Source organism: Typha latifolia, chromosome 10, assembly GCF_019914945.1.
Source record: "Typha latifolia isolate L0001 chromosome 10, TyphaL0001v2, whole genome shotgun sequence".
Lineage (NCBI taxonomy): Eukaryota > Viridiplantae > Streptophyta > Magnoliopsida > Poales > Typhaceae > Typha > Typha latifolia.
The window spans coordinates 11,605,058-11,618,259 of NC_133095.1; the positions used below are offsets into that span (position 1 = coordinate 11,605,058).

Genomic DNA, 13,202 nt, shown 5'->3' on the forward strand with positions numbered 1-13,202 from the left:
TATATAATGCCGCAAGAGCAATTATTAATCGGATAGATGTTATTCTTGTTACAGGTTAATATGTATCAAAGTAATCTATTCCCTCTGTCTGTCTATATCCTTTGACTACAAGTCTCGCCTTGTATTTGTCAATTGAACCATCTGCTTTCATCTTTCTTTTGAATATCCATTTGTAACCCAAAGGTTTACACCCTGGTGGAAGATCCACCAATTCCCAGGTATGATTTTGCAAAATGGATTCAATTTCAATATCAATGGCTTCTTTCCATAAAGGAGCTTCAGGAGTAGACATTGCTTCCTTATAACTCTGGGGTTCTTTTTCTAACAAATATGTTAGAAAATCTGGACCAAAAGACGTAGAAGTCCTTGCCCTCTTACTTCGTCTAGGTTCATTATCATTTCCTTCTTGCATGGACTCTTGGTCCTGCTTATTTTCATAAGTTCTTTTGAGAGAACTTATTTCAGATGTATATTTATATGGAAATATATTCTCAAAGAATGATGCATTCCTAGACTCAATAATTGTATTCTCATGTACCTCAGAATTATCTGATTTGTGAACTAGGAATCGATATGCACTACTGTTATGAGCATAACCAATGAATATACAATCAATAGTTTTAGGTCCAATTTTTGTTCTTTTAGGAACTGGAATTGCAACCTTTGCTAGGCACCCCCACACTCTTAAGAATTTATAACTAGGTTCTCGACCTTTCCATAACTCATAAGGTGTTTTATACAATTTCTTATGAGGTAACCGGTTGAGAATGTGATTTGCAGAAAGCAAAGCTTCCCCCCACAAATTCTGGGGTAAACCGGAACTTATTAACATGGCATTCATCATCTCTTTCAGAGTTCTATTCTTACGTTCAGCAATACCATTTTGCTGTGGAGCGTAAGGAGCCGTTGTTTGATGAATAATTCCATTTTCTGCACATATTTGTGCAAATGGTGACTCATATTCACCACCTCTATCACTTCTTAGCATTTTAATCTTTCTGCTAAGTTGATTCTCAACCTCTATTTTGAAATGTATAAACATTTCTAATGCCTCATCTTTGCTTCTTAGCAAATACACATAACAGTATCTTGTGCAATCGTCAATAAAAGTAATAAAATACTTTTTTCCACCTCTAGTTTGAACAAATTTCAAATCACATACATCAGTATGTATAAGTTCTAGAGGTTCTGTACTTCGTTCGATGGAATGAAACGAAGTCTTAGCCAATTTGGCTTCAATACATATTTCACATTTTTTATTTAAATCAATTTGAAAATTAGGCAACATGTTAAGATTAATTAATCTACGTAATGTACCATAATTAACATGTCCTAATCTACCATGCCAAATTTCACAAGACTCAAGCAAGTAAGAAGAAGATTCCCCTTTATTTATTTTTGGAGTTACAGTCATTACATTCATCTTAAAGAGGCCATTTGACAAGTAGCCCCTTCCAACATACATGCCATTTTTGATAAGTACAAACTTATCAAACTCAAACACCAACTTAAAACCTTTCTTACTCAATAATGATCTTGAAACCAGATTCTTTTGAATGTCGGGCACATGCATTACATCATTAAGAGTAAGTTCTTTTCCTGAAGTCAATTTTAACACAACCTTCCCTATTCCTTCCACCTTGGAAGTTGCTGAATTGCCCATATAAAGTTTTTCATCTGTTACCCCTTCTATCAGAAACAAAAGCCGACTTTGCACTCTTGGTCCATCTTTTCCAAATACAACACTTTGGAATAATCACTTTATTAAGTTTTTTTAAAACAGTAAAAATATGGGTGCAAGGAATGGTTCTAATTTCAAACAATTGCAAGCAATATTATCAATACTAGTACTTTGTGTGACATCAACAAAAAACAAATCATCAACATGAGTAAGTGAAGATACTATAAACTGTGAAGACTCATCAGAATTTAGTATATCAATAACTTTATAGTTTTCCACCAACATAATCTCAGTTTGTACTAAATAAAAAACTTTTGGAGTATACATTTTTGCAGCAAGTATTTCTATTTCAATCATATTAGTTTTATTTACGGGAATAGTTTGAGAAGCTATACAGTCATCTTCAGCCTCATTTCTGCGAATGCGAGATAAACAATGTTCATAGTGTTCTACAAGATCAAGTAATAATATTTTTCAGTCAAGATGCTTATGTAATCTAGAATTAAGACTCTCACTTCGTTGGTTACTTCTCATTCCAAGAAAAGATTTGTTTTGTAAATATATTGCTGCCCATAACTTTCTAATCTTATACATTCGATTCAACCATTTATGATCTTCAGAAATTTTATGTTTAATAATAAAAATTTTTCATCTTTGCTTGAAAGAAACTAAATCGCTAAGGTCATATAGTAATGATTTAAAATCATTTACACTTGAAGAATGTAAGTGACGAGTTATATTTTGTTCAATATGCCATGTGCACAATCAATGAGTAGTATTTGGTAGTATGACTTTTATAACAGTTCGCATTGCTCTATCACCATCCGTAATTATAGATTTAGGACTTTTTTGATACATTGCTGTTAAAAATGTAGTTAACAACCATTTATATGAATCTATAGTCTCATCTGAAATAATCCCACATGCAAAAATAATAGTCGAACGATGATGGTTAACACCTATAAAAGGAATGAATGGCATTTTATATCGATTCACACGATATGTACTATCAAACACAACAGTGTCACCAAATACTTGATAATCAATTCGAGATTGACAATCACACCAAAATAAATTTGTTAAATGACCTTTTGTATCGACTTGGTATTGAAAAAAGAACTCAACATCTTCTTTTTGCCTCTCTCGCATAAGTTTAAGCACTGTATCTGCATCACCTTCAATGATTTTAGACATTTTATTTCTATAGGAAAAATTATATAAGTCCCTTGACACAAACCCGACATTTCCAAAGCCACCATGTTGATGTTCCATCACATCCATTATTTGGTGCTTTCGAAGTCCCGCTACTTCTAACGAAATAATATTAGATTTTTGAACATCATTAATTTTACGATGAGACCGTAAAAAAGGAACTTCATCTAATCTAGCAAGATCATGATTATGTTCAATAAAAATTTTCACAAACCATTTACCTGTATCAAAATTAAGTTGAATAGCAAACTGGACGGGACATTCACAACGACTAAGGGCTCGTTCTTTTCTTTTTCTATCAATCATGTTCATGTATTTCTCATCTCTTACACCTGCCCTCGAACAAAGAAAACGGCGGTAGAATATAATACCAGTCTTCTTATGGCGTTTTATATTATTTTTTCTTATGCTAAATCCCTTTCGATTAGCATAACTATTAAAAAATTTATATCCTTCATTTTCACTTAAAAATGTCATTTGTATTATATTTTCATATTCAGCTAGTGTTTCTATATCAAATTGATATTTTGACGTTTCACCATGTTGACTAGAACTCCCCTCCATATATTTGATAATAAAGAAAACCTGAATAAAATATGATAAACGATAAAACATGTGTTAAATCATAATAATGTATTAAAGCATAAATAGTAACAATAAAAGATGTACAAATATATGCATGCCATAGTATACTCACAACATCATAAATAATTAATCATAAAAGTAGAAGCAAATATCTAGCTCAATCAAGGAGCAAAACAACGAGCCAAACATCAAATGCTGAGATTAGTTTGATAATTGGTCTCAGTTCTAAACATTTAAAACTTAAACTAGTAAATGAGGAGCATGACCAACTAATTGTAGATAAATATTGTCCATTGGTCAATAGGAATTATGTGTCTTCTTTAACTAATGTTAACTACAAATTTTATGCTACCAAGAACAAAAAATATATAAGTCGAATAGCCGATAATGAGTAAGGTATAAACCTCCCTATTTTCTTCAGCTTTGCATTTTAAAACAAAACAGGTTACTAACAACAAATAAGATAATAAAGACTTAATTAGTTATTTGAACCCTCAAGAATTTGCAATACCAAATCCCTTAAGATGGTTGACATGAGGAATAAAAGATTAAGCCATAGAGAATATATCACCATTCTTATGGAGACTTTATAGATAATCCATATAGCCTAAAGGGTGCCATTTAATTATATAAAAGTAAAACGAGTTTAATTTTCCTAGCTTTTTTTATACATGTGATATTTACATTTCATAAATTGCTTTGTAGTTTATTGGTCCTACTGCTACATATATGCTATATGCGTATATCACACTTCATTCTCATTTCGTTTAAGTTTGTATTTTGTCCCAATATGGCAAATGGTTAAATGCATCTTTAAAAATTATAAGAAAAATAGTATATTAGTTAAGAAGATTTAATTATGTGTGCCTAACTTTCCAATTTTCTTATTATATCCTTGAAAATCTTAACCATTAGATTTTCATCAAAATGATTGATAAATAATTAACTTTACGGTACGGAAGAATTGCTCTACATGTTTTTTTTTTCTTCCGTTAAAATTTCTCTCTTAAATAGAATTATGCCTTAATTATAGGAGATATCATTAATATTAAATAATTTAAATTTTATTATTTAGAGATAAACTTCAATTTAAATATATTTCTCTATCTCTATCTATTAAAATATAATTTAAATCTATCTTAAACTAATGGAGATATATGTAAATAAAAAAAAATAATCAACAAGATAAAATGTAATCAAATTTTCATCAAGTTAATTATAAAAGACATCAATACCCTTATTTTGATATATATACATTACTCTCGATTAATGATATATATGTCTTTTACTTAATAAAATATTAAGATAATATAATTGTTAAAAAAGAATGTGTAAAGATTATATATCTAAAAATAATAATATGTATAGATGGCTAGTATTGTTGTAGGACTTTTTGGAAGAAAAAGGATGTAAAAAAAAAAAAAATAGTGAGATTTCTTTGTAGAACCACGTTGGTTAGGGATCTGTACATCCCTTTCTATTCTCCTATGGATCGAGATCAAAGGGAGGAGAAAGAGGTGAAGAGAGATCTGGAAGGAGTTGATTTGGGAGAGAGATCTGGAAGGAGTTGATTTGGGAGAGAAATTACTTTCATTTTAATAGTGGCATGCTTGATTTGGGGAGAAAACTAAAAATAGAGCATGGGGTAAAAAAAAAATAGCATGACATCTAAACAAATATCTCTCATCATCAGATTTATGGTGTGAAAGCCAACGAGATGTTGGCTAATACAAAATCAAAAGTTTTGATCTCAAATACTCATCTGTAATTTTTAGAAGTCTAAAAACACAAAAAAAGAAGTAGCCTTACCATAATATTATGGGATCCGCTGTGCGAATAGAGGAAAGGAAAGCAGAAAGAGAGAGGAAAGAGAGAGGAAAGGGAGAGCGCAGACAAACTAACCATTCATTAAAATTTTATTTTAAAAATAAATACCCATTGAACCGGTCATCCTTCTTAATTCTTTTACATTTCCATTATACCCTCATAAATTCTGACCGTTGGATTTCCAATTAAGATACTTACTCCTGGGGCATGGAAGAAAAGCTCAGTCTTCGAGCTCATAAATGATTAAAAAAAAAGAAAGTCTTCTAAGATATTTTACCTTTTTTAGAAGTCTTCTAGGCTTTGTTTGTTTTGAGTTTACCGAGAACTAAGATAATAATTGTTGACAAATAAGAGTATATTAGTTATTTAAAGTTTTTTTTGTTAACTTAACATTATTTTATGAGAAATATTTTATTAAAAACAAACCACTAGCAATTCGAAAAGAGTCATAGAAAAAAAAACCAAAATTTAATGCCAATTAGGATAGTTCCAAAAAATTTCAGTGATATTATATAAAAAGCCCTATTTTTCTTAATCTAATAAAATGACTTTGGAGAGAAAATATGAAAAAAAAAAAAAGAATTCTTTTCTCTCGGCTGGTAGCTGGTAGGGATTTATTTTTAGTTTATTTAATGACTGCTACGTGGCTCGTCATTCATAGTACGCCTCGTCATTCATAGTCCAAGAACTAAGGAGATCAAGATAGTATAATTATGGAATTCAATCGATGGTGAATCGGGAATCATGGTCACCCATGCCGTCTCATACACGGAACACGGGACGAAGGAGTACATATGATCAGGGGATGCGCCAAAGAACGCCTCGTCATTCATAGTCCAAGAACTAAGGAGATCAAGATAGTACCTTTAGAATTCAATCGACATTTTTTATTATTATTGGATCAAGTTTTGTGACGGTTTGAATTAGATTGTTTGCTAACAAAATCTAACTTATAATCATGATTAAAATCAAACTCGGATTTAATAAAGACTATGTACCTTGTATAAATTGTTTAAAAGCTATCTGATATCTTTTTTATACAAGATAAAAATCATTGAAATATATTTTAAATTCTAAACTTTCAGAAATGAGAACAAAATTTTATGAGGAATATTCTATTGAAAACTTACTATAATGGCAATTTTAAGAGAGTCAAAAATTTTATCAATTAGGATACTTCCAAAATTTTCAGTGTACTTTTATAAAAAGCTCTAATTTTCTTAATCTAATAAAATACTTTGGAGAGGAAATATGAAAAGAAAAACTAATTTTTTTTCTCTCGGCTGGTATCTTGTAGGGATATATTTTTAGTTTTTTTTTTTCTTTTTATGACTCTCTAGGTGGTCCACACAATTAAAGTTTGTTGGGCCTTCATTGTCGTTTCGATCGATAGGTTTGCTGTCGCTCTTTGCCATGATAGCAGAGGATGTCGTAGAAAAAAATAACATAGTAAACGTGGACCACATAATTATGCAATATATAAGAGAGAATGTTGTCGTCATATATGAGGCTGATGTCTAATCAACGTGAGAAATGTGGGTTGAAAACAACCGAGGACCTAGCTAATGCCGATGCTACTACTACCTCAATAATTAGAGGAGCTCTCCTACACAGCACCTTATATATTTTGCAGGGTTTTAGTTTTTACTTATTTCTTTCAGAGAGATGGAAAGATTAGTGGATGAGACACTTGTTGAGATGGTGAAGGAGGAGGTGTTCTTGGGTGCCTCCCCTGATGATATGTACTCCTTCATCCCGTGTTCTGTGTATGAGACGGCATGGGTGGCCATGATTCCCAATCGAGATCGCCCTAACCGCCCACTCTTTCCTAAATACTTGAGTTGGCTACTCCATAACCGGCAGAGAGTAGAGGAAGGAGGTTACTACTGGGCTGAATCATCTGCAGCTCATGATCTCACCATTGGCTGTCTCACTGCCACTCTTGCTTCCCTTATTGCACTCACCACGTGGAATGTTGCTCGTCAAAACATAGACGAAGGTTTTTAATATATATAAGTAAATACTTTAATACATCTCTAAAATTTATAATTCTAATTTAATGGTTATAATAGCATATTATTGTAGTCCTTTTATCTTTTGTTAAGATTTCTCTTCCTTAGACTTTAAATATAATAGATAAAATTAAGCGTTAATTATAGGAAATATTATTTAATAGACTTTTTAATTTTGATTCTTGAATTTTATAGGAGATAGACTTCAATTTAAATTTGATATTATATATTTTTATATGTTCTCAAATTTTACTTTAAAGCAATCTTAAACTAATGAGATATATTTTTTTCTTATGATAAAAGAATTAATGAGAGATATCAGATATAAGTAATTAAAAAATAGGGAAATTTGTATATAACACCCTGCCTTTTAGCTAAATTTGCATTTACACCCTACATTTTCACTATTTGCAAATCGAGCCCTATAATTTGAGTAATATGTGTAGAAAACACCCTGTCATTAAATCTGTTAATTAAATTTAACCCAACCTTTGGGTTAAGTTAACTATACTAAGAAGATTACAAAAATACCCTCAACCCAACCCAACTTAACCAACTAAACCCAACCCATTAACCAACTAAACTCAACCCAAACCAACTAACTAATTAACACCCAACCCAACCCACTAACCAACTAAACCTAACCGAACCCAACCCAAACCAACTAAACCCAACCCTTCTCCCTCCTCCCTCCTCCCTCCTCCCTCCTCCTGCCTCATTCTCTCCTGCCTCCTCATTCCCTCCTCCTACCTCCTACCTCCTCATTCCCTCCTCCTACCTCCTCATTCATTCTCTCCTCCCTCCTCATTCCCTCCTCCTACCTCCTACCTCCTCATTCCCTCCTCCCTTATTCTCTCCACCCAACCTCTCTTGTCGGGATGCCGCCAAGATCGAGGGCTTCGTCGATTACTCTCCCTTGGCGGCAGCTCCGCCGAGATTGGGGTCAACCTTGGGGACGCCGGCGAGGCTCGAGGACGCCGACCAGGAGTGAGGGTCATGGCCGCGTTCTTCGCGGGTCAGCCTCGATGTCAACCTCGGGGTCAACGGTCAACCTAAGGGCATTTTAGGTATTTAAGGTATTTTAGAAATAAAATATATTTAATTAATGGAATATTCTCACGGTGTTAATCTAAATCTAACTCAGGGTGTTTTCTGCATATAATTCCTAAATCATAGGGCTCGATTTGCAAATAGTGAAAATATAGGGTGTAAATGCAAATTTAGCTAAAAGGCAGGGTGTTATATACAAATTTTCCTAAAAAATATTAAAGAGATAGAATTTAATTACACTTTCATCAAATTAATCATAAGAAAATATCAATACCTTTATTTTAATATATATAGTTCCCTCAGAACTTTATTCATACAACCTTGACCTTGTTCCGATCGATCGACCAGGGTTGGAGTTTGTTCGCGCATACGCAGATAAGTTGCTGGTGGAGCAGCATGGCCTCATCCCTAGATGGTTTGCCATTGTTTTCCCCGGAATGCTTGAGCTTGCAGCTTCCAAAGGTTTGGAGGTCTTTCCTAATGGTTGGACTGAAGCCGTTAAGGACGTCTTCACTCGAAGAGAAGAGATCTTTGACATGTAAGTTAGTTAGTTAGTTAACATATATATATTGATATAGTTTTCTACGTACTAACTAATAATTATTTTGAAATTCCTCATACAAATCATATTATTCTCAGGGAAAGGAGTAGTTTCAGCACAAGTCTGAGTCCATCACTTGCGCTATACCTGGAGGCCCTACCAGAAACCTACAAAGAAAGCCACGAGGAGATTCTTGCGCAGCAGAGTAGTGAAGATGGCTCACTCTTCCAGTCGCCTTCGGCAACGGCCAGTGCTTTCCTCATCACCAAAAATAGAGGCTTCATGATGTACTTGAAATCCTTGGTCAGAACATGTCAGAATGGAGGTATACCTATGCCTCATTATTTTATTAATTAGATTTAAAGTTACTAAATAACCAATAATTAACGATGCATGTACGCATGGAGATGTGCTTGTATATATATATATATATTTGAATCTTATGTAATTAAGTAACCAATGCTAAAATAATTAATATATGTGTGGGCCGGCAGCACCTCCGATGTACCCCGTGGACCAAGATCTCGTGAAACTCTGCTTAGTGGACCATTTACAAAGGCTAGGCTGCGATAAGCATTTCGCCGAGGAGATACGACATGTCATGGACCAAATTTATTGGTATATATATGCTTAATTAATTTATATATATACATATATATATATATATATATATATATATATATTCGAATGTTCTTTTGCTTCACGTTTCTATTGCATGTGAAACGGATCTACAGATTAGATTGACTAATAAATCACCCAAATTGATTAAGAAAACTGGTATCTTACTGATGATTTCAGAAATTTAAATCTAAACCTTTTGGGCATTGTTGGACGTGAAGGAATTATTGGATGATACAAGAGCCGCAGCCCCAGGGTTTTGGGAAGCATGATTCGCAATTGCAGCTACAATTACAAAAGGCGTCTTTAGCATTTCACCTCTTGAGGATGCATGGTTATCGCGTATCTCCATGTAATTAAGAGCTAGCATCACCAATCATGCATGTATTTTATGATTTTCACTTGATCATCATGCATGACCATCAATCACGTACATACTAACTAATAAATCACCTTAATTTACTGATCCACACAGCGAGGTTCTGTTGGTTTATTCACGACTTAGAGCTGCTGTCATATATGCGAGAGAACTACATTGACTTCTTAGGTGCTTTATACAACATTTATAGAGCATCACATCTTGCATTTCCTGGAGAAGCCGATCTCGAAAAAGCCCACACTTTTGCTAGAAACCTACTCCAAAATGGATTACAAGGCCATGATCAAGGAGACCATCACTCCTCACTTCTGACCGATTTCCAGAAGGAGGTATATGCAGATTTATTATGACTTCGCATTTGCATTAATGCTCATATGAAGGATATTCTTTTTATTTATTTGCTACATTAGATTTTGCAGGCGTTGAGAGCTCCCTGGCTAGCTCAAGCAGATCATTTAGAGCATCGGATCTACATTGAAAGAAGAGACGACTACAGTATATTACTTGGGAAATCTTCATCTTGGAGGTAAAAATTGATATGGTCAAGTTTGATAGACTTATTTATTAATGGAAATTTTACAAATCTCATTCTATATTTTATCTATTTTATGATTTACACTTTATTTTTTAGGATCTTATAATCTAGTCTTTTATTTAGTTTTATAATTTTTATTTAACACAATTTAACTTAATGGTAATTAAATAGAATGGTACCGGCAATAAAATATTCTCTTATAATACACAAAATCCAAGAAAAAAATATCCTTGGTTTTGTTTTTTTACCGAATACCTAAATTACCTACAATCCTATCTCTAATTTATAAAAAAATAAACCTCCCCTCGTTCTTATTCAAGACATAGCCAAAAACAAAAAAAATTAAATAAAAAGAAAACCTAAAAAACAACTGGTTATTCTTCCTCAGCCATGCAAAGCCAAAAAAAAGAAAAGAAAATGAGAGTGAAGCCTCTCACTCGTACTATTCATCTTCCGCACACAGTTAAAAAGAAAAAAAACCTAAAAATTTAAAGACGTAGTGTGAATCACAAATTAAGTAAATTTTATGATGTGATTTATAAAATTTCAGGCTGGTATGTTCTGACAATGTTGTGGAACTTGCAACAAAAAGTTATGAAATTCGTCAATCAGTTTATAGATCTGAACTAGAGGACGTAAAGAGGTAATTTTCATTTGTACTCACTCTCTAGATTGCATAACCTCTGCTATATATATATATGAGATTATTCTATTATAATAATATCTGTAACATGCATGCATCATTATTCATCCTTAATTTGCTTATTGTACTAGGTGGGCAAAAGATTTCGGCCTTTCCGACATAGGATTTGGTCGAAAGAAAAAAAACCCATTGCTACTTTTGTGCTGCTATCTCTATTTCCCTTCCTTTATGTTCTGATGTGCGAAAATCTATGGCCAAGTGTGCAATCTTGGTCGTATTAGCTGATGATTTCTACGATGAAGAGGGTTCATACTGTGAGTTGCGAGAGCTAACAGAAGCAGTTCAAAGGTACGTTTGGACTTTTTAGCCACTAATAAAATCTTTTGCATGTAGTTTTTTTTTCCTGATAAAAGAAGCTTTTCTTACTTATCTAATTATTCATTATTTAACTGTTATCTTAGAAGTCCGAATTTAATGAAGAACTAGTTCGTGCCATTTTCTATTACAACTTTCTTAAATACTTCAATAATAACAGGTGGGAAGGTAGTCTCTTATGTGGCCATAGTAGAGTTGTCTTTGATGCTCTTGATGGCCTTGTATTGGATATTGCTTCAAAAGCTCACGACCAACATGGCCTCGATGTGAAAGAGGATATTAAGGACATTGTAAGTATAGAATCTTCATTTCTTTATAATTAATATGAAGATTAGTCTAACTTTGCAGCAACATGCATATTAATCTAGCTAAAAAAAATATATATCTCGTTGCAATCCCAGTGGCGAGGGGCATTTAATGCATGGTTTAAAGAGTATGAATGGAGGAGAAAAAGATATGTGGCAAGAATAGATGAATACCTAGAAGTTGCTACAATCTCTGTTGCAGTGCAACAAGTTGTTTGCCCAGCCTGTTATCTGACAACTCCACACCTTCCCCAGGGATCTACAAGGACACAAAAAATTACTTATACATCAATATTTTTATTTCTTATGTTTAATGATGATATCGACTCGCTTATTAAATGATATCGGAAGCTATCAGGTTACTTATACATCAATATTTTTATTTCTTATGTTTAATAGTATTTATAATGCTAAATAGGAATTCATGATATGAAAATATTTCCAGAGAGAACTGGAAGAAGGGAAATTGAACATGGTAACATTGTTCCTGAAAGAGAACCCATATGCGACAATTGAAGACTCAATTGCATATATTCGCAGAGTATTAGAAGTGAGGAATAAGGAGTTGATCGAACTTCTTCTGACTGATGACTATGTTCAAGTGCCAAAGGAATGGAAACGACTCCATCTATCTGTTCTTAAGGTCTTTCACATCTTGTATGGTGCAACTAACAAATTCGACTCACCTTCTGCATTGCTTGAAAACATTAAAGCTGCATTTTATGATCCTCTGGTGACGGATGTTCCGAGAATTTCACATCCTTATAAAGTGAAGGATAAACGAAGTTTATATGGGGTTGGCCGTGGGAATTTTGATTCGACACCGAGGGTTAAATGCCAGCTTCTTCAAGAAATTAATTTCAAAGAAGCACATGATTCAAGGCCAATCTCATACGGGATGAAATTCTCATCAAACCGGAAAAGATCCAACAAATTGCGTTCTTCAGCCTGTTCTTCTTCATGTGTTAGCCTTTCAATTATTAACGGTCTAAGTTATGTTTAACGTGTTGAAAAAGCATTAGGAAAAAAAATTGTATCACTAATAAGCATGCAGTCAAATTATATACTTTCATGCATGCATGTAATGTTGCATTGTGCGTGGAATTACTCTCTCTCAAATCAAACTTGAACTGTGTTGACTCGAACCATACCGAGCCGAGCTGGACGATATGCATGAGTTAAGTTGCGTAGTACCCTTTATTCACAAAATATGTACTTCTTTTGGGGCCCAAAGCCCATAAGAAGTTTGTCACTTATATACTATACTAACATTTCTCAAATATCTAATATGGTACTAAACTCACTTCTCTTTATTTTTCATTGCTATGATATTCGTTTTAGAGCTAATTTTTATTCAACTCTTCATAGATTTAACTAAGTGAATATATGACAATAAAATACTTTTTGAGCTAAATTAATTCCACTATTAAACTATCATT

The 13,202-nt window shown here is 33.2% G+C and overlaps 2 protein-coding genes across 2 annotated transcripts; one reads left to right on the top strand and one right to left on the bottom strand.

Annotated features, from left to right (window-relative positions):
- Nucleotides 1-1,963: 1,963 nt before the first annotated feature.
- LOC140796729 (protein FAR1-RELATED SEQUENCE 5-like) lies at nucleotides 1,964-3,472 on the bottom strand. The gene has a single exon (XM_073149809.1). The coding sequence runs from the start codon at nucleotides 3,455-3,457 to the stop codon at nucleotides 2,447-2,449; it is 1,011 nt and encodes a 336-aa protein (XP_073005910.1). The 5' UTR covers nucleotides 3,458-3,472; the 3' UTR covers nucleotides 1,964-2,446.
- A 3,479-nt stretch (nucleotides 3,473-6,951) lies between these two features.
- Nucleotides 6,952-12,894, top strand: LOC140796020 ((E,E)-geranyllinalool synthase). The gene is given in 14 exon segments (XM_073148857.1): nucleotides 6,952-7,304; nucleotides 8,716-8,905; nucleotides 9,007-9,233; nucleotides 9,403-9,526; nucleotides 9,748-9,878; nucleotides 10,002-10,234; nucleotides 10,316-10,431; nucleotides 10,991-11,083; nucleotides 11,215-11,260; nucleotides 11,262-11,431; nucleotides 11,619-11,748; nucleotides 11,860-12,015; nucleotides 12,017-12,121; nucleotides 12,209-12,894. Coding segments are annotated over 14 exon segments (2,613 nt in total). The 5' UTR covers nucleotides 6,952-6,970; the 3' UTR covers nucleotides 12,767-12,894.
- The last annotated feature ends 308 nt before the right edge of the window (nucleotides 12,895-13,202 follow it).

Bases quoted from the DNA above. Each gene is read 5' to 3' on its own strand.
- LOC140796729 (XM_073149809.1), bottom strand. From the start codon at position 3,457: ATGGAGGGGAGTTCTAGTCAACATGGTGAAACGTCAAAATATCAATTT.